The sequence below is a fragment of the Indicator indicator genome, chromosome 17 (assembly GCF_027791375.1).
Source record: "Indicator indicator isolate 239-I01 chromosome 17, UM_Iind_1.1, whole genome shotgun sequence".
Classification (NCBI taxonomy): Eukaryota; Metazoa; Chordata; class Aves; order Piciformes; family Indicatoridae; genus Indicator; species Indicator indicator.
The window spans coordinates 12782531-12806879 of record NC_072026.1 but is presented as its reverse complement, the minus strand read 5'-3'; the positions used below and the strand labels follow the sequence as shown (position 1 = coordinate 12806879).

Below are 24349 nucleotides of genomic sequence, written 5' to 3'. Positions count from 1 at the left end.
AGTTGCTGGTGTGCCATACAAACAGTCTATACAAGTAAACTGGTTTTGCGTGGTTTTACTAGGCTTTGGGTTTTGAATGGGCATGACTTGCTGGGATGAGCCATGTCTACCAGATTACTGTGGTGTTTATGAAAGATCGTTTGATCTACCAGATGCTACCAGGTGCTCTAAAGTGATTCATGCTTAGCTGTTAGCTGAAGCAACTCAAGAGCTATTTCATGATGCTGAGTTGGCTAATAGTGGGCAGATGGTTTGGCAGTCTTTTCTCGTAAGTTGTACTCACAAGTGCCTGAATAGTGTTTCTTACTTAAAATGTCGAGAGTTTTTTGTTTTTGTTTTTTTTCCTGAAGAAAAGTTACTGATTTTCCTTTTTTACAATTCTCTCTCCACTTTGTAAACTAGAAAGCAGATCGAGCTAAGAGATTTGAATTCCTCCTGAAGCAGACAGAACTTTTTGCACATTTTATTCAGCCTGCAGCACAAAAATCACCAACATCTCCATTGAAAGTCAAGCTGGGACGGCCACGGATGAAGAAGGATGAAAAACAGAGTTTGATTTCTGCTGGGGAGTATGTTATATCTCTGATGTACTACACTTTCAAACAAATTTTGCATTTTAACATATCTGTTTGGTTAGTAGCATAGAGATTGTGCTTTAAGTAAGTCCATAGCTTTTGTTGTTAATGGTGTATTATTATTTCTTTTAAAAGCTGGTTGGTATATGCATACTGACCCATCAACATTTGTATGACCTTGAATCAGGAATGCACTTTTAAAGTAAATTCAGCGATTCTTGTCACTTACCACGCTCTGCTCCATCTTGTGGAGTGGTTTTGGAGCACATGAACTGAATTTCTTTTGCATGATGCCAAACCAGATGTGCTCCAGAAATGAACGTGTTGTGCGCTAGCTGCTAGTTGATGTGTCAGGGGGAGCAGAGTGGAGCTAGGCCAAGTTAAAACAAGACAATGTGATGTTGGGTCCTCGGCACCAGTCTTGCTCTATCAGTCTGGTAGTGTTTCTGAGGGTTCTTACAATAGCAAGCAAGTAATTTCTAGAACATCTGCAAAATGGCATTTTTCTATTTTCTAATTTTTAATTATTTAAAAAAAATTCAATATGTGATTCTTCTTATTGATATAGTTATCAAATAATCGATTCTAAGGCCATCATGGGGGTGTGTGTTGCATTTTGGTGTTGCTTATCAAAAAATACCTTACAGTACTCATACTTGTCTGAGTATAGTTAAGGTTCTGGAGGAGAGGGTGTCATATCAGCCTTTCAAATTCGAGCTGGAATGGATCATATGGAATAATTTACTAGAAGGATATGATTTTGGTCAGTGTACTAGAATACACACATTGTAGATCTATGATTGTTTCTGTGTGAATTTGTCTCCTTTGATAGTGTTTTGAAATTATTTCATATAAACATGAATCTTGGCTTCTTTCTTTAGTTATCGTCACAGGCGCACGGAGCAGGAAGAAGATGAAGAGCTGTTGTCAGAGAGTCGGAAAACATCCAATGTGTGTATTCGATTTGAGGAGTCTCCTTCATGTAAGTATTGTTGTCTGATGTCATTAAAATCTTAGCAAACTGCAATTAATTTTTTTCTACTTAGAATTAGTATTTTTCTACTTAGAGGAATCTTACATTTACAGATGTGAAAGGAGGAACACTAAGAGATTATCAGGTTAGAGGTTTGAACTGGATGATCTCATTGTATGAAAATGGTGTTAATGGCATTCTGGCAGATGAAATGGTAAGCAGTAATCTTTTGGAATTTTTGTGGTAATTATTGAGCCAAATTCAACGTTAAAGTGCCTGTAGTATTTAATGTGTATTCAGTAGTCATCATTCTACAGCAGGTGGAATTTTCATAACTGGAACTGTAATGAGAGAAATTGTATTGCAAACATTTCCTGTGTAGTTTGTTTTAAACACTTAAATGACAGAATTATGTAGTAGGAGAATTGTTTAAAACTTGTTCTGTATGGTGTTTCATCTCAGCAGGTTTCTTTCTCCCCCCTCTTTGTCAATGCAGGGTCTTGGTAAGACACTGCAAACAATAGCATTATTAGGCTATCTGAAGCATTACCGAAACATTCCTGGGCCACACATGGTCCTGGTTCCCAAATCAACTTTGCACAACTGGATGAATGAATTCAAACGCTGGGTTCCATCCTTACGTGCTGTTTGCCTCATTGGGGATAAAGATGCCAGGGTAAGTGCTCTGCATTTTACGCATTTGTCAAAAACTAGCATTGGACATGCAGAATTCTCCTTAAGCTACTTCCTTAATTACAGTATTTTTGTTAGTTATCTTAACTATGTTAGTACTGAGAAGATAAAATACTGTGTTTGTAACTAAGAAGAAAAAGCAATTCAGTGAAACTATAGACTGGGATCAAGGTATAGGTGTCTGACTTACTGCTTTTTCTCTTGTTTTCCTCTTGGGTATTTGCACCCTTTTTTTTCTCTTCTCTTTTTATTGTGAGTATTATTTTTTCTTTATTGACGTCACTTTTTCACCTCTTTCTTCACCTTTTTAGGTGACTTCTCCCACTGTTTTCTTTTGTCTTATTTCTGTGCCATGCCTTGTTACTAGCATTCTATTGTAGGACTTTACATCTTTTGTAATGAAGGCCTTAAAAATAGATATAGAGTTGTTTTCTAACCTGAAGGGGATCAATGAGCTGGATGTTCCTGTGGATTCTGTGTTTCCTCATATGGATTGCATGGCTGCATGTTACTGCTTGAAAGGTTCTACAGAGGGATCTGGACAGACCTGAAGGATGGCCAACACCAATTATATGAGACTCAACAAAACCAAGTGCTGGGCCCTGCACTTGGGTCACAACAACCCAAAGCTTGGAAAGCGTGGCTGGAAACTGCCCAGCAGAAAAGGACCTGGAAGTATTGTTTGACAGCTCACTGAACATGGGTCAGCAGTGTGGCATGGATGAGAAGACCAACAACATCCTGGACTGTAACAGGAGTAGCGTGGGCTGCAGTGATTATGTGCCCGTACTCAGTGATACCACACCTTGAATACTGTGTTGAGTTTTGGGCCCCTTACTAGAGGGAAAGACATTGAAGTGCTGGAGAGTGTCTGAAGAAGAGCAGTGAAGGTGGCAGAGGGTCTAGAGAACAAGTGCAATGTGGAGTGGCTGTGGGACAAGAGGAAGTGTCCTCAATTGCACCGGGGCAATGAAAGGGTTGTTGGAGTGTCAGAACAAGCTGCCCAGTGAAGTAGTTGAGTTGCCATCTTTGAAGGGATTTAACAGATGTGTAGGGACAGTGCTTAGAGACATGTTTTAGTGGTGGACTTGATAGGTTAACGGTTGGATTTGATGATCTTAAGGGTCTTTTTCAACCTAAATGGTTCTGTAAGAGGAATCTGGCTCTACCAGTGAGTTGGCCAGATCCTTCCACTGCTATACTCATGGATTTGTCTGCACCGCTCTGTGCAGATTTTCATTTGAAGTCTGATAATGTTTGTACCACAGAGTGTTTATTGCTAATTCTGTGTAGCAAAATTGATTGTATTGATGGGAGATGTGCACCCTCCCTTTATCCTTTACTTACTTTCAGAGTCTTAGGTTTGTATTGTCACAACTTCTCATTTCCTTGTTTTCAACTCCATCTCTGTTCTGTGGTGTCTAATGTACTTCTGAGTTTGCATTTGCATTTGTAAGGCAGTGCATAGTATTGTACAGAGCAGTCCTGTATTAGGTAGCTCTCTGAGGCTGTTGACAAGCAGTGCTGTCAATCCTACTAGCTGTGTACCCTGCTAAGTAAGTTACTGGAGACCTACATGTGTGGCCTATTCTTAGCGTGATTTATTTCATGTGAAATGATTTATATGCCTAGATATGTATCCCTTAGGAGATAGAGATGGGTCAGAGGAGGGAAATCTTTAGGAAAGAGAGAAGATGGGGTGGGCTATGTGAGTTGTTTTAAAACACCTTTTTTTGTGTATTGTCTTTAGACTAGTTAGCTTAGAGTTGTGTCTTGATTTTTTTCATATTGATAGTACAGACTATGTAAATTACAGAAAGATTATGCTGTAATTATTTAATTCTGAATAGGAGAAAACTTGTTTCGCTTAACCCCAGACAATGACCTGTCTGTGCCTAAAGCAGAAAGGATTGAAGACTTTTGTTACAATACCTTTCAGTTACTGAAAAGATGTTTCAGAGTCTTCTTATGCATGCTAGCTTAGCACACCAGTGATGTTGGTAGAGACAGATTTCACTCAATTCCATATAAATTGTTTGTGTTTATAAATGTTTATTAATGCAGTTGTTCTGATTTAGGCTGCTTTTATCCGTGATGTCATGATGCCTGGTGAGTGGGATGTTTGTGTTACATCATACGAAATGGTAATTAAAGAGAAATCAGTCTTCAAAAAGTTTAACTGGCGGTACCTGGTAATTGATGAAGCTCACAGAATAAAGAATGAGAAGTCTAAGGTAAACTTAAAATTCTTTGTTTTGCACATAGTTTGAGACAAAAGATTCCATCTGATTTTAGCAGATTTTAAGTATTTAATGTGTGTTTTTTAAAATACAACCTGTGGACTCCTGGGTGGTAAATATAAATTTCATAAGCAGCTCACTGTCTTGAAATTTAGTTGACATTGTTCCAGGTTTCAGAAGCTGATGAAAATTCATTATGCTTGCATGTATATGCTAATGCGAACTATTTGTTGTGTTTATAGCTGTCAGAGATTGTACGTGAGTTCAAGACAACAAATCGATTGCTGCTTACAGGAACTCCTTTACAGAACAACCTCCATGAGCTGTGGGCTTTACTCAATTTTCTTTTACCAGATGTCTTTAATTCTGCAGATGTAAGTTCAAGTTTGAAAGTAGTCTTTTTCCTGTTGTTTTGATTCCTAAGCTGCTGTCTGCAGAAGAATGACCGGCCTAGTAAGAGACATAGGATGTAGGAGCTCTGTGGCTTTAGCTCTGCTAAACCTGTGCATTCTGTTAGTGCAGATAGGGCCTCAGGGCAGTAATAGCAAATCTAATACTTGAAATAGTTCAAGAATTATGTAAAGTGGAACAAAATTTTGGAGAGCCATGCAAAATGAATACGAAGCATCCAAATAGGTATAAACCCTTTTTTAATTTAGAATTTTAGTCATCTTTCTCTTACTTTACTGTTTCCTTGTACTTGAATTGCTTCGTTCTGTGGTTTTTGCTCTGTTGCCCATCTCATTTTCTTAAAGGTTTTGGTTTCTTTTTCTGGTTTTTTTTTTTTTTGTTGTCCTAACATAAGCACTGAGGGCAAGAACTTGGACACTGCAGTGATGATCATGGAAAACAATTGTAAATTAAGCAGAGTAATAATATCCTCTCTGCAGAGTTACTCAGTTGACTTGAGTGCTACAATGTGCTGGGGAGCTGGCACAGAGTTGCAACTGATTTTTTGTTTTGTTTTGTTTTTCTCCTTTCACTTAGAGAAGTAATCTGTCTCAAGATTTATGCAGCTCTCAGCTGGAGTGAAAGAGAGTCAATATGTGTCTGTTAAAACTGGAGATGATAAACTGTTCATACTGATGGTGCTGTTTTTTCACTACAGGATTTTGACTCATGGTTTGACACTAAAAATTGTCTTGGTGATCAGAAACTTGTAGAAAGACTTCATGCTGTAAGTAAAGTAATCATGTGTTGTTGCTAGCATACAGTGTGGAAAAAAAAACAAAACAAAACCCAAACCCAAGATTACTCTTCATCTTGAAACTGAGATGAACATGAAGGTATTTACAGAAATACGCAGCAGAATTTTCATTAATGAAATGTTGGAACTTACTATTAGAGATACTGCTTTTTGTGTTTGAAGCATCTGTGCATAAAACGTGAAAATGAAGAATTTTGAGATTTTTGGAAACCACTTGTTACTGTGAAGAGTGTACATATGTTGCGCTAGTCTGCGCATACCTTTACCTTTGTTTTGCTGTGCATGAGAAGACATTTTTCATCATACAGTAACAAAACAAATCAGAAGGAAGTACAACATAAATTGCTTATCTTTGAGCTGTTAGTATCTTTTGTATATGCTACTAGTTAAAATGAAACAGAGCTTATGTTAAAGTAATAAATAGTTTATAAGATTGTAAGTTTGGCCCTTGCTTAGTATAACAATGGGGATGAGTATGGCAGTCTTTATGTAGTGTTTCCTATTTATGTTTGAACTTAGCCTATTAGTGGATAACTTCATTTTGCAGACTTCAGCAAAGTTTTTCTGAAGGAATCATCATGGTAGCAACATATTGATTAATTCTGAATAAAACTTAATTTTGCATTTGAGGTAACCAGTGCTATAAATTTATCTGTGGAAAACATCTTAATTTATGTAGGTTTTGAAGCCATTTTTATTACGTCGCATAAAAGCTGAAGTAGAAAAGAGTTTGCCTCCGAAGAAGGAAGTAAAAATTTATCTTGGGCTCAGCAAAATGCAGAGGGAATGGTGAGTGTTTTACGTCAAAGTAAGATTCTTTTCTGATAAAGAGCAATAGAGCTCTTCACATTTTATTTCTTCTAGCTGCATGTTAAGAGTCAGACGGAGAAGCCTATTTATAGCTGTCTTTGAGGCTTTTTTTTTTAAAGGTGTCCAAGTTAAATTTCTCAGGAAGGCTAATGAAATGGGTTGGGAGGAAAACACAGATATTTCTTTCCCTTCCTTAATTTTATTCTTTAAGTTTATTCCTTTGATTCAAGTATGCATGCACAGTAAAAATCTGGGCTGAAATTAAAATAAAACTGAGGAGTCACATCCCCAGAGGAGATGTGACAAGAAGAGCTGAGGCAGTATAGCAGCTTCAGTCAAATAAATACATTTAATCCACTTCATAGTCCTAAAATGAAAGTGTAAGATAACCCAGTAAATGACAGATCACTGTCACTCACAGACAAATTGCATTTCATGTTTAGGTATGAATTTATAACTCCTTATTATCAGCCAGATGTCTTCACCATGTTTTCATAATAACATAGCTCATTATTATGTAAACAGTAAACTCCTGCATCCAGAAATAAATAACTGCATATTTCAGGGTTTCGTTTATGTTTTCAAAATACCAAATGAAAACAGAGTTGTTCAAAATTTCCTGTAAAACTTCAGGTATACAAGGATCTTGATGAAAGATATTGATATCCTGAATTCAGCTGGGAAAATGGATAAGATGCGTCTGCTGAATATTCTGATGCAGCTGCGGAAATGCTGTAACCATCCATACCTGTTTGATGGTGCTGAGCCTGGCCCTCCTTACACCACTGACACTCATCTCATCACCAACAGTGGTAAAATGTTAGTTCTAGATAAACTGCTGGCAAAACTCAGAGAGCAAGGTGAGTACAGTTCATGAACAGTTAGTAAGTAAAACTGCTTTTCACAAATTGAATAGATTGCTTCTTGTCTTGCCTCCAGTGAATGTATTCATTATGTTCAGTGAGGGTTTTGACATTGTTTTTCTAAATCTTAACGCAGAGGGAAGAAAGTCTGACAGGTGATGAGGAAGACTAATAATGTGGCAAAGTAGAAGGAAAGGAAGAGCAGAGCCTCCCTTTTGCTAAGAAAATTTGAGATTAGTTTCTTTATGCACATCATTTGTCAGCCAATTCTCTTATGGTTTTAGGTGTTCTGTTTCTATAGCTGTGTTTCTCCTGTATAGATTATCACATAAACTGTCTTTAGGAGTAGCTAAATAAGTACAGGAAAAATAACTTCAGAAGAAAGGATTATTTAATATAGTAAGTTAGACACACTACAGAATATTTTACATGAATTCTACTCATGCTCTATAACAGGCTCTGTGATAAAATCAACATGAAAACAAAACCACCACCAAAACCTCCTGTGTTCTCTCAGGTTCCAGAGTCCTACTTTTCAGTCAGATGACTCGCTTGCTGGATATTTTGGAAGACTATTGCATGTGGCGTGGGTATGAGTACTGCCGACTTGATGGACAGACACCACATGAAGAAAGAGAGGTCAGAAAGTTGTATATAAGTGAGAAATGTCTTTGGTTTACATACTAGATTATTAAGGAGTTATTATACGTAGCTGCTTCATTGTTTGAAGTAAAGGAAAAACACTGCAACTGAAAAGGGTAGGATAGCTAAGAGTATATGGTTTTTCCTAACCAAAGTCCACAGCAAAGTAGGTTTCATTTGTTTGTCAGCTGAATGAAAAATACAGTCTTTTGTGGACTTAGAGTGGATTTTTCTACCTGTGCAAACCTACAGTTTCTAATTTGTTTAAAGAAATTGAGTTTTTTGCATGCTGGGAATTTCAAATTTCATTAAAAAGCCACCAATATACTGGGAGCTTGTTTGAAATCTCTTTTTTTTTTTTTTTTTTTTTTTTTTTCATTTTAGGAAGCAATAGACACATTTAATGCTCCCAACAGCAGTAAATTCATTTTCATGTTGAGTACCAGAGCTGGAGGTCTTGGAATTAATTTAGCAACTGCTGATGTGGTTATTCTCTATGATTCAGATTGGAACCCTCAAGTAGATCTGCAAGCCATGGTGAGTTACTTCTCTTATACACACTCATTTGTTCTGTGGTTTGTATTTTTTTGTTTTGGGGGTTTACACTTAAACACATGAAATATTTACAGTGATGTGCATGCTAATAACTGGAAGATGAGTGATTTTGTGAATTTTTATAGTATTTTCAGGAAGTAATTAGTATGCAGGAGAGCAAAAGCTTTAATGACTCTTAAAGGACAGTGAGAAAATCCTGGTTCTAACAACTTAAAGGCCAGTTGTTTCATTGTTTTTATTTAAGACAACTTTTTTATTCAGAAGGAATAAACTCAAGTTTTGTTACAAATAAGTGCAAAATGTTAGTTATATAACCTCATTTACTGTGTATTGCACCTGCACAGCTTGTGGGCTACATATTGATACTTTAATTTATCTAGCTTGGGACAACTACAGTATTGAAGCTCTGGCTGCATGTATTTTGGCCATGAAATTAATGTGCTCAGTCCAGGGATGCCAAAGTTTCAATACTTCTGTTAAGTGAGAGAGTTAATTTGAAAGCAGTATAGGTGGGTGTGTACATGCATATACTGCTGTATCTCCATTTCGCAACTGCAGCCTAGACAGGCATTCAGTTATCTTCGTTACATTAACATAGATGCATTTACTATATAGTGACCCAGTATTAAAAGGTGTAATAGCCAGGTATGAGTAAATGTGACTCCATTTGGTTTATTTTTTTGTATACCCTTGAATAAACAAAGAACCAAGAAATATAAGCTAGTTTGTCTGCTGTTTTTGCAAGCTGTCTATTGCTTGTGAGTTTTTGTGGCTGAACGCTTACTGATTTATGTTTGTTAGGATCGTGCGCATCGTATTGGTCAAAAGAAACCAGTACGGGTGTTTCGACTAATCACTGATAATACTGTTGAAGAGAGGATTGTAGAAAGAGCTGAAATAAAACTGAGACTGGACTCTATAGTTATACAACAAGGTATCGACTGTTATACTTTTGTCTGCAACAGAATTGTTCAGTCCCTTACAGTATAGGTTTAATAACTACAGATGAACAGTATGAGAGAAAGCAGGCCTTGTGTATAATAGCAGTACACTAAATCGACCTAAGAAAGTCTAAGTTGCTCACTTTTTCAGCTGAAACTTAAAATATTAAAATCTATATTCCTAAAAAATGTGGGCAAAGGCTTATACTAAGACTCTAAGTCAGGAAAGCAAACTGTAGCTGACTAGATGCTACCTGTTGTTGTCATATGTTGAAAAGAAGAAAAAAGTGAAATATTCAATGACAGATAAAAGTAATTATATAGGTGTGCTTCTTACCACATGAATATACTGAATACTGAAACTGCTTTGTGTGGCTTTGTCTGGAATAGTTTGTCAAAAAGTAAGGTTCTCCAGCTAAGTTTTGAAGGTTGGTTGTATTTTCAAAAGGATGGGCTACTGAAAGGACCGTGGTCACAATTGTGATGGACTCTGAAGAGATGAGACAGAACTTAGGATTTTGGGAAGAGTATTCAGAGATGTAGGTTGAAATTAGTCAAGTGAGTGTCAAAAATCTTAAGTACTTCTTAAGAGCTATTACAGAATACTTTGTTTTTCATCTTGAAATAAGATTTTGATCAGTTCAGTTTTTAACATACACTTGGATAATCCAAATTTTGAAACATTTTTTGTTATGGCTTGGTCCAAAGTTGTTGTATTGCTTCCCAATTTCTCTTTATTTTCAGCTCAAGTAAAATGAAATTTATTCTATATGGTTCTTCTGTTTTTCTTTTCTTGTTCTGACGTGAACTAAAAACACCTGTTTGCATGGTCCTGCTAGAACTATTGTGTTTTAAATTCCAACGTGTTTCTGCTAATTTTAGGAAGGCTCATAGACCAGCAGTCTAACAAACTGGCAAAAGATGAAATGCTGCAGATGATCCGACATGGAGCTACGCATGTTTTTGCTTCCAAAGATAGTGAGCTAACAGAAGAAGATATAACCACGATTTTAGAAAGAGGTGAAAAGAAGGTTAGAGAATAGTTTTTTTTGTATGGTATTTGAAATGTGTCCAATATTAAATGTGTATGCTCAAAATAGAATGAAGTCTCATTGTGTGAATCTATCCCCGATTATTACTTTACTCTTCATAAGCATTTTAAAGCTAAGGAAAGATTTGAAGAAGTTGAAATTGTGAGTTAAAATCTTCAAAATTTAGACATTGTGCAGCAGATCTTAAGCACTGTTTATTTTGTGGACATATAGAAGGATGTAAACTTCATGTTCACTTTTGTAATAGACACAAAACCTTTATGGAACTTTTTTAGGAAATAGGTAGCTTTGTGGAAAAATGAACTACCATTTCAGCTCCAAAGAGTTTGGTATAAATTTCAGTTAAATTTAAAAGTTCAATCATACAGTTGTAGGGCTACATCCCAGCATAATACATTTATTTTAATGGAAAAGCTCATGTCATTCTGTTTGAAATTGAAAAGCAGTGTGGGTGTTGCTCCTTACCAGAGAAATGCAAGTAAAAGCTTAAAGCGGAAAAAGACGATGTTCTAATGATGATGAAAGCTGGTTTTATTTCAGTAAAGATAAGGCATCTTGAGTGAGCCTAAAAGTATCTTTCTGTATTTTCAGACAGCTGAAATGAATGAAAGATTGCAGAAAATGGGGGAGAGCTCCTTACGAAATTTCACTATGGACACAGAGATGAGCTTATACAACTTTGAAGGTGAAGATTACAGAGAAAAACAAAAGGTAATTTTTCTTAGACTTTTAAGACTTTAGTTTATGGATACAAGCATAAAGGCCATACTAGAAATGTTACAGCTATAAAGGTTATTCTGGAGAAGTAAAGATCTACTGAAAAATTCACTTAGCTCCACAGAAACATCAATATTCTGATTTTATTTTTTTTACGTTAACTTTCAGCCCCACTCTAAAAATCTAATAATACTGCTCAAATTTTATAATTTCTGCAGCAAAGTATGATGTAGCATCCTACTATAGTGCTGCAGTCAGTATTATTTTACTGCCAACTGAGAAGGAAAACCAGACCTGATAAGGATGTGTAGAACTGGGATTTATGCCTTTTTTTTTTTTTTTTTTTGCAGTGGAGTTTTTACTCAAAAGCATTAATGTCAATTGTTTACCCAATTACAGAAGGATCATCCAAACAAAGAAGTATTACTTGGGGTCCTACAATGTTATCACTGAATCTATTTTGCATGGGACACCTGGAATCAGGTGATTCTGGTAACTACAGAATGCCCTTCTAACTCAGGTTTTTTACAGATTTTGAAAATGCATTTAGGAAAACACAACAGTTAATGAGAATAGAGTGTAGGGCGTGTGTGTATACTCAAGATCCTTTTTTTATGTTGATAATCGAATTATAAGAAGCTGGCAAGATATGGCACAGGCTTGTAACATGCTTTAGTAACTTTACTTCAGGTAACTTTGTTAAGATTAGTTTCTAATCTAATGTTGTTTTTTTTTTGCCAATATTATAGCCTTTGTAGAGGTTATTTGTTTTGTTACTTACAGCAGAAGCAATTCATTTATATCATAAAATGCTATAGAATCTAGACCCCAAGTCCCCATTCCTTCTACTGTGTTTTAGTAGATGGACTCATAACCATACTTAGGTGTCTAAAAGAATCTATCTGTGTCACTGCACTGCCCTACCTGTGAATTGTCTTTTATGTTTTTAAGTGCTATAATCAGTTAGCATTTCTAGCTTATTTTTGAGCTCTGTTGTACAATCCAAATTGTTGAGCAGAACCATCAGATTTGCTATGCAAAAATACATTGGAATTTTGCAGTACTGCATTAGTCATTATTTGTGTGACTTTAGGAAGCATGCAGTTACTTCAATATCTTTTCTGTTCTGTGTGTAGCTGAGCATGATGGAATGGATAGAGCCTCCAAAACGAGAACGCAAAGCTAATTATGCAGTTGATGCTTACTTCAGAGAAGCACTACGTGTTAGCGAACCAAAAGTCCCAAAGGTAATATGCTGGGAAGTATGTAGGGGAGTTTAGGTTTTTCTTTTGCTCTTCTCTCCCATATTGCATCCCCTGCTCTCACTCTATACTGGTAATAAAATGAATGCATTTACAGAGTGATAGGTTGCCACGGCTGCTGAATTATGGCAGGTTAGTTGCACAGAAAGTGATCTTATATAATGTATCTGTGTATTTTTGAAGGCTCCACGACCTCCAAAACAACCCAATATTCAAGATTTCCAGTTTTTCCCACCACGGTTGTTTGAACTTCTGGAAAAAGAAATTCTGTATTATCGTAAGACTATAGGATATAAGGTAATGAGGTTTTCCTCCTTGATTTAGTAAAATGTGTTTGTATTCCTGTTTGCAGATGTATGGCAGCCCTGACAGTAGCTAAATGAATTAAATGAGACAGCAACTGGAAATATCATTCTAGTCTTGTTTTCGGCAAAATGCTTCTCATTGTGAAGGAAACGTCTTAGATCCTCTATTTCCTTGTTTCTATTCCATTGCAGAACAGAGAAGTAATCTGTAATTCCTTCCTTCATTAAAAATTTCATATCTGTAGCTGTGTTTTGTGGTGGGTACGGTACAGATGCTTCATATATATTTCTCAAAACCAGAAGCGTGATATGTGCTCTAAGGTGAGAAAACAAACACCTGCCAGGGTAGGATTTTTTCATTATAGCTTTTTGTGTATCCTGTGCAGAAAGTAACTTAGGGTAATATGTAATTTGACTTTGTGTTAATATGTAGGGTAAATAAAGTGACATCAATTTTCCTCACACTTTGCAGGATATAAAGTGTTTAAAGCTGTGGAGAAGTCTGACTGTATTACTACTACAGAAAGAAAACCAGACAACAGACTGTTTTTTTTTTTTTTTTTTTTTTCTCTGCGATGCCTTAGTTGAATTTCTCCCTCTCCCTGACGACATTACAGGCTGAGCAGGAAACACAGATTCTATTTTGATGCTGATTTTCATTACTTGTGCCAATATTGACTGAGTAAATCAAATAGATCCCCTACTTTCAGACATGTACCTTATTTTAAAAAGCCCCATGTTTCCATGGCAGATTGCAGCAAGAAGAAATAACATATAAAATGTGTTGGAGAACATAAACTTGTCATACAAAGCAATGGATAGGAAATTGGTGTTGCAAGAGTAGAATTCATAGTAACAAAGTGTTTTTAAGAAAAAGCAGGAAGGCGTCTTAGGACCTAGTTTGAAGCAAAAAGAATTTTGTTTATGGTGAGATAGAATTAAGGTAATAATTCATGAAAGTATAGTTAGCTTAGGGAAAGAAACTATTCAGTTAATGCTCCAACAAGTAAGGATGAGAGAATTACTGATGTTGACAATATTCATGTAGAAAGAGAGGTGTTTCAGTCCTAATGAAATTTGTCACACTGGATAGGTCAAACAGGAACGCTTCTTATCTTAAAGACTTAGTATGACTCTTTGCTAGGGGTGAAAGTGATTATGATAAGATTTTGTTCTGCTTTGTAATGGAAGTGTAACTATCTGGAGTTTGTTATTGAAACTGAAGACTGTCAGAAGCAGTATCAGAAGGAATCAAATAGCTAAAGACCATGCTTTATGTGCCAGTCTTAAACCACCAAAGCAAAGATGTTGAAATTATCTCTTAACTTCTTTGCCTTTTGCTGCAGAAACCTTTAAAGTCTACAAAGTCTTTACTGGATGCTGTATTATGACTTGTTTGCTGTTGTGTGATAGGGAATTGCAATACACAGTTTAAAGGTCACAAACATTAAATTGGTGTTGGTATGGAGAGGAACAGGTAAAACGTTGCTAGACCTTGTATACGTCATGTCTGTCTAGTCCTTATTTTGACAGTGCGCGTAGCTTCATAGTAAACCTGGCAGAACTTACATAAATTGCAAGCCAAGATTGATGGAGAAGTGAGCAGTCTCTTTAAAAACATGGCTGCATTACTACTTATTGATACCCCTGTTTTTAGGTCCCTAGGAATCCTGAGCTCCCAAACGCAGCTCAAGTACAAAAAGAGGAGCAAAAGAAAATAGATGAATCTATGCCTCTGAATACTGAGGAAACTGAAGAGAAGGAAAAGCTTCTAACACAGGTAAAATAAAAACAGGTGAAGTATTTAATTTTTTTTTACAAGTGTGGAATATAAATACTAAAATGATAAAACGTGCACAGGAAAGCATGCAAAATGCAGTGGTTTTGCGTGGCTTTGCGTTGAGGGACCTTTCTTGTCCTGTGACAAGTTTGTGTCTTAGTCACTATGTCCTTCAATGTCTGCAAGATTGTTGAGGCAAGAATAGTAGCAATACATGCAAAAATCCAGTTGGTGAGTTTGTGTATGCATCTACCTTGCTTGCTTGTTTGTTTTTTAATCCAAAAGGGTTCGAATCAGAGAGGACAAGCCTCTATCAACATATACATCTGTGTAAATACTGTATAAGACATGCCACATCCATTAATTTTGTCCCAGTTGGGTTGTTAGGCATGTTCCTTTTATACTGGGACTGAATCCCTGTTGCTGGCAAGTTTTTTGACTTTTTGCACTGTTACCCTGCTAAGTAGGCTTGCTAAAAGCTACCTGTTAAGGAGGAAGGTATGTGTCAAAAAGCAACAGGATATTTTGATTAGGAAAATTTTCAGTGAAGGAAGTGGGCATAGTGTACCCCAAGAAGAAATTTACAAGGGCACAATTTGACTGTTATTTTCTCTGCTATGAAGAGGTGAAATTACTTTAGCTGGTGTTGCTATGCATGTCAGTACTGCTGTTAATGATTCAAAATAAGTGTTTGTATTGTGTATAATAGACTTCTTGTAAAGATGCTCTCTAATTGTGGAGTGAGTTTATTCAGCTGGAGAACTGACAGGGTTCCTTGTAAATGTATTTCTGTGATGAAAGAAAGTCAGTGTACTACAGATTGCTCTTCAGGTGTGATTTTCTTGTTTGTTTCTTCTTAATGTTTTCTCCTTTCCCTGTCTTTAAACTGTAATGTCTCATTCTTGGATGATGTTTGTGCATTGCATCTCACTTAACTGTTCAGTTTTGGATCCATTTCTTTGGAACACAACAAATTTTCAGTTAGTGCTATGGAGTTTCCATTTAATTACATCTTCTTGGACTAGAGATCATTTCTTGACATTAAATGGTCTCTAGTCTGATTTGTCTGGTTCAAGGTTGGTACATGTCCAAAGCTGAAGCTCTTGTCTGCACTCCTCTAGAACTTGTAATGACACTGGCATTGGTACACTCTGTACTCCTAAAAGTGACAAATGTTTTACCTGCTAAAGGATGACTTAAAATGACAGCAACCTGTCATTGAATTTGTTTCGTTGGAGAAATACCACATAAAAAGTTTCAAAAGAAAGAAGAGTAAAAAGCTCCTACTAATGCCTGTGGAGTCATGCACAAAAATAACTCGTTAGACTTTTAATGATTCAGTAGTAAACCCTGGGAAATACAAGTTTATGGAAATCCTGAAAGATCATTAACCACTGTAATTATGTGATAGCACAGAGGCACTGCCCATTGGAGCAAATGATACATACCTAAGACAAAATGCCAAATGTTTCCCTTCTGCCTAGTAAGGCCTTCTTGCTCTCTTGCTGCTTACAGGGTTTTACAAACTGGAATAAAAGGGATTTCAATCAGTTTATTAAAGCTAATGAGAAATACGGTCGTGATGATATAGACAACATTGCCCGTGAGGTGGAGGGAAAGTCACCTGAGGAGGTCATTGAGTATTCAGGTTTGTGACATTTTGAAATATATTTCTCAATCTCATGGTATCACCATCATTTTTGCTTTACATTCTTTTAAAATTCCAAGGTGTGGAATTTGGATGCGTAGAAGAATAATGTTGTATTTTTGAAAGTACATGATGGTTATTGTAGAAGACCTAACTCTGTTAAAAAGGTTGAATTTGCAGCATAGGTAAGTCTTCGGCTTTCCTTTATCCCTCTTTGAAAATTGAAAACCTGGGATGATTAATTCATGTTGACAGCATGGTCTTGTGGAATCACAAGGTTGCATTACAGTGGCACTGTGGCTCTTTATGCTGTGAGTACATGTGCTGTTGCAGCTAGCACACTGCTCTTTACGCTGTGCTTTTACCTCTGTACAGAATTTTTCCTCTTTCATCTTTGGATTTAATTTCACTAAGTGCCTTCATAAAATTTTAACTGTAGTGTTCTTCCTATGGCTTAAAAAGGAAGAGCTCTGCAATGGTTCCCTTCAGAGTGTTGAATTTATTTTGGGTTGGCTAGATGATGTTATGGAGGAGTCACAAATTGCTGTCTTATATGACTGATAAAACAAATAGGCTCTGACGGTAGAGAGCACTGAAATAGCAACATTTCACTATTAGAGCAGCCCTTACCTGGTTCACCATTATTACAAAAAGTATCCTTAAAAGTAACTTTCTCTGAGTTTTATATGACAACAAGTAACTATGTTGAATGTAAACTTTGTTACAGTTGTTACTAAGCCTTTGCTTATACTTAAAAATACTTAAAAAAATACTTATACTTAAAAATAAAGGGTCTATGTAGGTTTTTTTTCTTGCCTGTATAGTAAAAGGGAGAGTTTTAGTACATCTTTCTGGATTTAATGGAACCACAAACTGTGTTACTCTTTGCTGGAGTGCCTCAGCTGAGTAAAGTAGTAAGAGTATAGGAAAATACTTAATTTTACAATTTATATTTTGTGTTTTTAGCTGTTTTCTGGGAACGCTGTAATGAACTACAGGACATTGAGAGGATCATGGCTCAGATTGAACGAGGAGAGGCAAGAATTCAGCGGAGGATCAGTATCAAGAAGGCCCTCGATGCTAAAGTAATCAGTGCAGGTTTTTTGTTTTCTGCAGCTGACTTCTCTCAAATTCCTTCAGAAAAGGAATAATTGGGGCTGGGAGTTTCTGCCTTTTTATATAGCATATATACTATACCATGTATCAATCTACAAAAATGTATAATCAATTGTCTATGCTTATTGGTACTTATTTTTGTTTTGCATTCAGATTGCAAGGTATAAAGCACCTTTTCATCAGCTGCGTATTCAGTATGGAACAAACAAAGGGAAAAATTACACAGAAGAGGAAGACAGATTTTTGATATGCATGTTACACAAGATGGGTTTTGACAAGGAAAATGTGTATGAGGAACTGAGGCAGTGTGTGCGCAATGCTCCTCAGTTCAGATTTGACTGGTTTATCAAATCTAGAACTGCAATGGTAGGTATCAGTTATGTGGACTTAAGTCACTCTGTGAAGTATCTTTTTATGTGATGGTGCTTAAAAGAAAACTTGATTTTTTGCCAGAATGTTGATGTCTAGGAGAGAAGTGCTGAACAAATAACTTAGATTTTTATTCTCACTTCTAGTTTTTAATAAATTAACGTTTTTCCTTAGTACTGAAAACAACACAGTAGAGCTGAAAGAGATTAGAAAACCTGCCAATGTGAAATCCCATGTTACCCTGAGGGATTAATGCAGAAGTAGACTATCTTTACAAATATCCTTGTTACTTCTATCACAAACCGAAAGTATTACTAAGCAATGTCTCTTAAAATATGACTGCTTTTCACAGCCATTGGACAATATTGAAAACATCTGATTATATACTGGGAGAACAGCTTTTCTAATATTTGTACTTTACTTGTAAAACCAGGAGGAAATATAGTTGTTGATATAAGAATCAAGGCTTAAAATGCGCTTCAGTTGTCAAGAAGGATTATCACGTGCAAGTGCTTATTTTTTTTTCCTGAAGATTTGTTTCATACTAAGAGAATATAATACAAGTTTGATAGCAAGTAGTCTAATATTCTGAATTTTAGCTATATATTTGTCCCTCTATCTGAAGAGCAGAGCCATTCTTTTTTAATTCAGTGATTAAGTGGGAAGTGATAACACTAAGAGAAGCTTTGATTTCAAAAAGTCAGTTATGTAGGTACCAGCTTCGGAATATGGGTGTTGTAATGATAAAAAAGCCTTTGGCTTTGCCCTGAAGATTTTGCTCAGATATCCCCTGACTGACTGTTTTTCTTACGACTAAAATTTGTAAGTCCATGCACCTTATGTAAGAAACACAGGTGTATTTTCATGTGAACATATTTATGTGGGAAAAAATGTACTTCTACAATTTTTTTTAAATAACTTTACTCATTTGCAATGAGTGAGAAACAGAACATTTTTATTGTGTACTTGATTTGTCATGGCTGGTAAGAGTGGAGCACACTGTCCCTTACACAGCTGTCACAGAATTCTCCCCATTGTTTTGTAAGAAAATTCCTAGTTAAATACTATGCTGCAGTCATGTACCTTAAATGTCATTTTGTATACAAATGTGGCTTTTTTTAGTAGTTCAGTTTAGCAATTGCAGAACCACTTGTGCATTATTATTTACTGTCTTTGTTTCCTGGCCTCAGGATTTGTTTATAAAATGTTCTTTCAGAGTTGTGGGTACTGTGCTAAGAACAAATAGAACATAAAATAAAATATTTAAAATGTGTATTTGAATAGGTGGGAATATTTGCTTTTCCCAGTGTCTTATAATTATGCAGTACATTTTCTGCGTGATATTTCAGCAATTAAAGTGTCTGGATAGTGCAGCCGTTAGCCCCTAATTAAAAAGAATTACAGGCCTTACTTGCTAAAATGACTGTTTGAAGAAATACCGAATTTTAAAATGAAGTCCATAAGGAGAGAAACCTCCAGTATTTAGTTATGAAGTTACTTCTAAGATGTCTGTGGAGGAATCCATTTAAGTAAATCATAGAAATGGGTACTAGAAATTAAAAATGTAGCTTGACATTTAATATTATTTCATACGTAGTTAAGTCAGGAGTAGAGTTCAATATTCCATTTAAATCATCTTGCAGATCCTTATGTCCCATATAATTTTCTTTTTGAAGTGGATAGGAATCATTTGCTGAAGTATGGAAATACCTTCTGTGATGTCTAATGCTGAAACTGAGGCTCTGGGAATATAGTAAATATTTTGTTTTCTGTTTTCTCTTTAAAACTCTACCCATTAACAATAATAATGTTAGGGTTTCTGCTTTTACACCGTTTAAAAAGCGTATTATGAAAATACAAAGATAACATAATCTTTCACTTTCACTGTACATTTAATTTTCTTTAATGTTTAATGGATACATGTGGATTGATAGTTTATAACTGCCCATCACTGATAAGACATCCAAAAAGGTCAGGATATCTGAATACTTCCGTGAGTCCCTTTTGTACTAGCTAGGTAATTTTTAGGAAGAACAGTGCTGGTAGTGGGTAAAACCTCTTGGAATACCAAAATTCACATGTGATCTTAAAATTGCCGTTTGTTACATTCAAACTGCTCAGAAACAAGATGAGAAAGGGCAGTACGAGTCTGAAAAGGACTTAACAGGCTCTTTGGGAAAACTTTGTTCTGCTAACCACTAGATGTCTCTTGAATTCCACATAAATAGCTAATTTATTTTCCATCTTCTTGTTTCTGTTTCTTCTCCCTCTGAAGATTTCTCTTTGGAAAACAAAAATTCTGCTTCATTTATTCCAAAACCAAATAGTTTACCCAAAATGTAAGTTTTAAAAAGACTGAGAGTGCCTAAAATTGGTTGTGTTTGTTTTTTTTCAACTGAGCACAGAGGTTTAAATTATTAATTATAGTTGTTATTACTTTTTTTTTTTTCTGTCCATGCAGGAAGAATGTAAAATATCATGAAATTAGTGAATCATGTATCTGTTTTCTGAAACCATAAATTATGCATGCTTTCTTTTACTTCTCTTCAAACCCTGCTCAGCACAAGACAAATGACTCTTCTGTGAATACAGGAATACATGGACCTGTTGACACAGTTTAGGACTACTTTTACTCCCAAGTCAGCTTCTCTGCCTTCACTCGTGGAAGGTGATGGTTCAGTGCTCCCATGTTATTTATTGCAATATTAGTCTTCATAGCAATGAAGGGGTAAGCAAATTATGTCTTGCCTCTTACTGTCCTAAAGAGGAAGGTGAGGCCACACTGAATAAAGTCTCACCTCTAAAGGTGCCAGCCATTTTAAACTCTTAAGTGCATTTTTAGGATCAGTCCATATTGAAATTTCAGTATGTCAGTGCAGAATTTATCATGTAGATTCTTTCTGATGGTAGATATTGAAAAACTTGTGTACATGTCACATCTGTCAACTGCTTCTGAGATTTTCCAGAGAAAATTGGTTTTGAATCCATCTTCTGTCCATATCATGTTGTTCTGAACTAGTGGTTCCTCTGGAAAGTAACCATGAACCTGTACACTTTAAGATGTATATTTATGCAAGCATTTTTCCTCAGGAAAGAGGAGAACTTTTCTTTGTGCCTTAAGCAAATAGGTGAAGGTTATTTTTTTAAGTTCTTTCTGATGAATTGCTTGTCTTGAATTTAACACAAACCAGTGTGTCATATACTAGACATGATCTAGCTGATTGTTACTAAGGAGCACATTGTCATCATTGTTTACCTACAGCTCCTAAATCTGAGTGCAGTATACACAGACTTAAATGTAAAATGCTTCTGGCATATTGACAATCATCTTTCTACTTCTGTCTTTTTATCATCTGTATTCATCTGCAGAATACAGGTTTTTGAGACAGAGGCTCTGTTTTGCTCTTTCTTTGGGGTTGCAATGTATGTTGGGATGGCTTGCACTGAAGTTTTCTCAGACTGGTTGCCTTTTTATCTAAAAACTGTGGTTGGAATTTTTATTGGATGAAGAGAGAGTATTCTAACTCTAGCAGGACTGTTGCATTCTGTGGAACCCTGATTTGCGGTTGAGCTTGCACTGGGGAGTGCGGAGTTAACCTTTACATGATTTTGGTAGAAATGGCTCACTTTAATACTCTGTGTGGAAACCTGCTTATGTGAGCCTGGAACATTTCTACTATGGAGTTGTGAAGGAAAATGCCTGACAACTTTTTGTTGTTGTTGCTAAAAAAAATTCACTTGGTGGCAGGATCCATTGTGTCCATTCAGAATTACAGAGCTTTCACCCAAGGCTGTGGAGCACCCTTCATAGAAGAATCTGTGGAAACTAGAGAACTTAGGGAATATGGTTAAACTTTAGGGTATTAATGACTCAAAGATGAGTCATCTCCTTGACTGCTTCAAAACACTGAGAATCAAAAAAGTGTTCAGGCTGTGTCATTTTCCATTGTGTAACATGATGGCTGAGGCAATACACAGGTTACAGATTCTGACAAAACAAACTAATTCCTGGGCAAAAAGGTCACTCGTTCTCTTCATTGCAAGTAGATTGGTTGTAGGTTAAGATTTATGCTACTAGGTAATTCTAGGATATCTTGTGGTTCAAAAATTGCTTCGTTGAATTTAGTAGAGATAAGACACGTTTTTCTGGCTTTTTTTCCCCCTTATTAGGAGGTGAGTTGGACAGAAAAACCTATGCAATTGCTGTTCTCATATGCAGAAGATACTGAATAATTCTAATTAAAACAAGTACTGTTAAGTGTTTAGTAAGAAAACTTTTTGAGATAAGATACAAGAAACTGTACAAGTCAGTAAGTTGTCTTAACCAAGCCAATGGTTAACTGCAATGCAGATACTTGTAGAGTTTCATTGGAAATATTTTTTTTCCGTGCATAAATGATTGTACAGCATTTAATCTTGATCACTTTCAGACTTGGAAGGCTGGATGCTAAAAGCATTTAAGGCCTGCTACCTTTAGGGTGCTGTTTGGCTAAAAATACAACTGAGAGTTCATGATTTAAGATGGCATAGCTTTTGCCAATTTGGAGCTCCAGAGCATCTCACCACAAACGTTTTGCCACAGAAAAGTATTGCTTAAGATGGCTTTGTTATCTTTTCCCTCTGCTTTAAAAGACACACTTGATGATCTCTCTTTTTCTAACATCTGACATAGTGTGTTGGCAGGCTCTAATTTGCCTCATCTAAACAAGATGAAAGATCAGATCAGTCTTTTGAGGGGTGTCAGTTTGGAAGATACAGCCAATCCTGGAAAAATCCATGCTGGGAAGTCGAGCATTTCAGTAAATCTGTCTGTGTTTATACAGAAGGGTACAATAAGGTAGACATTGATGAACAATAACTGAGCTAGTATAATTAGGACATGAATTTTGAACATTTATGTAAATGAGAGGATTTGTGTCATTTAGAGAATCTAATGTTTTCTGCTTCCTTAGGAGTTCCAGAGACGCTGCAATACGCTCATATCCTTAATAGAAAAAGAAAATATGGAAATTGAGGAAAAAGAAAGAGCTGAAAAGAAGAAAAGAGGAGCAAAAGCTACAACAGTATGTTTAGCAGTATTTACTGTACTTGTAATGGGGCAGAATTCAATTACATTTTCAGAGAAAATGAAAAAGATAATTGTAGCCACTGATCGTTTTAGAATAAAACATTAGTTGAGAGATTAACTTTTGAAATATTTGTCTGTTCACAGCTCTTAGATTTTTATGTAGTTATTCCTAATTCATAGGATTTTGAGACTTTTTTTGAGAAGAGTCTTTTAAGTAGCAGGGGAAGAGTCTTTAAGAAGATGTAGGACTGCCCTCCTACCTGCATATTTACACCACATGTCTGCTTTAATTTCAGATTGTTATTCTTTCCCTGCTTAGTATTTTCTGGAAGAAGAAAAGTGGTTCTTTTATTTTCATGTCATCTTTTAAACAGAATTGTTTATAAGTCAAGATCATGATTTTTTTTTTTCCCCATCCAATTCATGGTATGTGTGGTTCCTGTACCATTGAAAACATGTAATGGTCTCCAAAAGATAAAAAGCAGAATTAAGTATCTAATATGAAGATTTTGTATATTTTTTGCCCTTCCACTATAGCTTCCAAAGTTGAATTGAAATATATAATATGTTAGGGCAACTCATTTTTGAAGATATACTTTAATATTTTTATTTTTTTGTAATGCCACTATTTCATTGAATTTATAATTATTTTCCCCTTTTTCAGTCACAGAAGAGAAAAGCAGATTTGGCTGCAGACAACTCTGGAAAAAAAGATGCTAAGAAAGTGAAGTCATGAATCTGAAAACTGAATGTTAAATGTAAAACTGCCACTTTCTTCTCTCCATCTACAAGTATTAATTGCCAACGTGTTTGTATTCATGGTACTCTCCCCTAGATCCTATGGTTTAATTTTGCAAATTTTGTATACATTATGATGTTTTTCTCTACCTAAAATGTGTAGTTTTCTTACGCATTCCAGTATTTTTGTGTACTGTATTTTGTGAGTTTCATGTCTTTGGCAAAATTCACTCAGTCCTTGTTTTTTTTGAAGCTTGTGCTGAGGTTTTAGCTTTTATATGTTTTATATGCTGCTGCTTTGAAAGAAAACCTAGATTCTATAGCTGTATTATTGTTGTTTCATATTTTAAATTTATATGGCTGTTGGAAAATAAACTGACTTAATTATTTGAAGAGAAATATACTTACTTTTATTTTCCCTGTCCTCTCTCCCTTTTTTGCATAGATACATTTAGAGTGAATGTTAAGGTTTGTATAATTGTGCCTTCATCATCGATCAGTTTCTTTTTTTTTTTTTTTTCAGAGGAGTACTTAGACAGGATCAGGAGCATGACAGAACAACAACAAAAAAAATCTGAGACTGACATCCTTGTTTGCTGTCAGTGTTAAATTGATGTTTTTCTCTGAAAGGTTCAGAAAGCAAGCCAGCAAATACACTGTTTTTTTTCTTTATTACTGGTTTCTGCTAGGTTTCATATATGCTTAAACACAGGGTGTTTATCAGAATGACCTCTAGGTGAAAACTTTTCTATGCCTAATAAACTGAAGTAGTCAACTAACAGCTTCTTTTTCAAG

At 35.8% G+C, this 24349-nt stretch overlaps 1 protein-coding gene across 1 annotated transcript in view; it reads left to right on the top strand.

Annotated features, from left to right (window-relative positions):
• SMARCA1 (SWI/SNF related, matrix associated, actin dependent regulator of chromatin, subfamily a, member 1) overlaps positions 1-23559 on the top strand; it is a 29230-nt gene extending 5671 nt beyond the window's left edge. Inside the window, exons 3-24 of the mRNA XM_054388805.1 lie at positions 403-569; positions 1457-1557; positions 1662-1762; positions 2045-2224; positions 4320-4475; positions 4724-4855; positions 5590-5658; positions 6368-6477; positions 7132-7358; positions 7879-8000; positions 8388-8540; positions 9360-9492; positions 10382-10530; positions 11143-11262; positions 12405-12515; positions 12714-12827; positions 14493-14615; positions 16131-16263; positions 17230-17348; positions 17533-17745; positions 22701-22811; positions 23481-23559. Of these exons, the coding sequence (XP_054244780.1) occupies positions 403-569; positions 1457-1557; positions 1662-1762; positions 2045-2224; positions 4320-4475; positions 4724-4855; positions 5590-5658; positions 6368-6477; positions 7132-7358; positions 7879-8000; positions 8388-8540; positions 9360-9492; positions 10382-10530; positions 11143-11262; positions 12405-12515; positions 12714-12827; positions 14493-14615; positions 16131-16263; positions 17230-17348; positions 17533-17745; positions 22701-22811; positions 23481-23552 (2916 nt within the window). The 3' untranslated portion in view covers positions 23553-23559. The remainder of the gene's footprint in view (positions 1-402; positions 570-1456; positions 1558-1661; positions 1763-2044; positions 2225-4319; positions 4476-4723; positions 4856-5589; positions 5659-6367; positions 6478-7131; positions 7359-7878; positions 8001-8387; positions 8541-9359; positions 9493-10381; positions 10531-11142; positions 11263-12404; positions 12516-12713; positions 12828-14492; positions 14616-16130; positions 16264-17229; positions 17349-17532; positions 17746-22700; positions 22812-23480) is intronic.
• Positions 23560-24349: the final 790 nt, after the last annotated feature.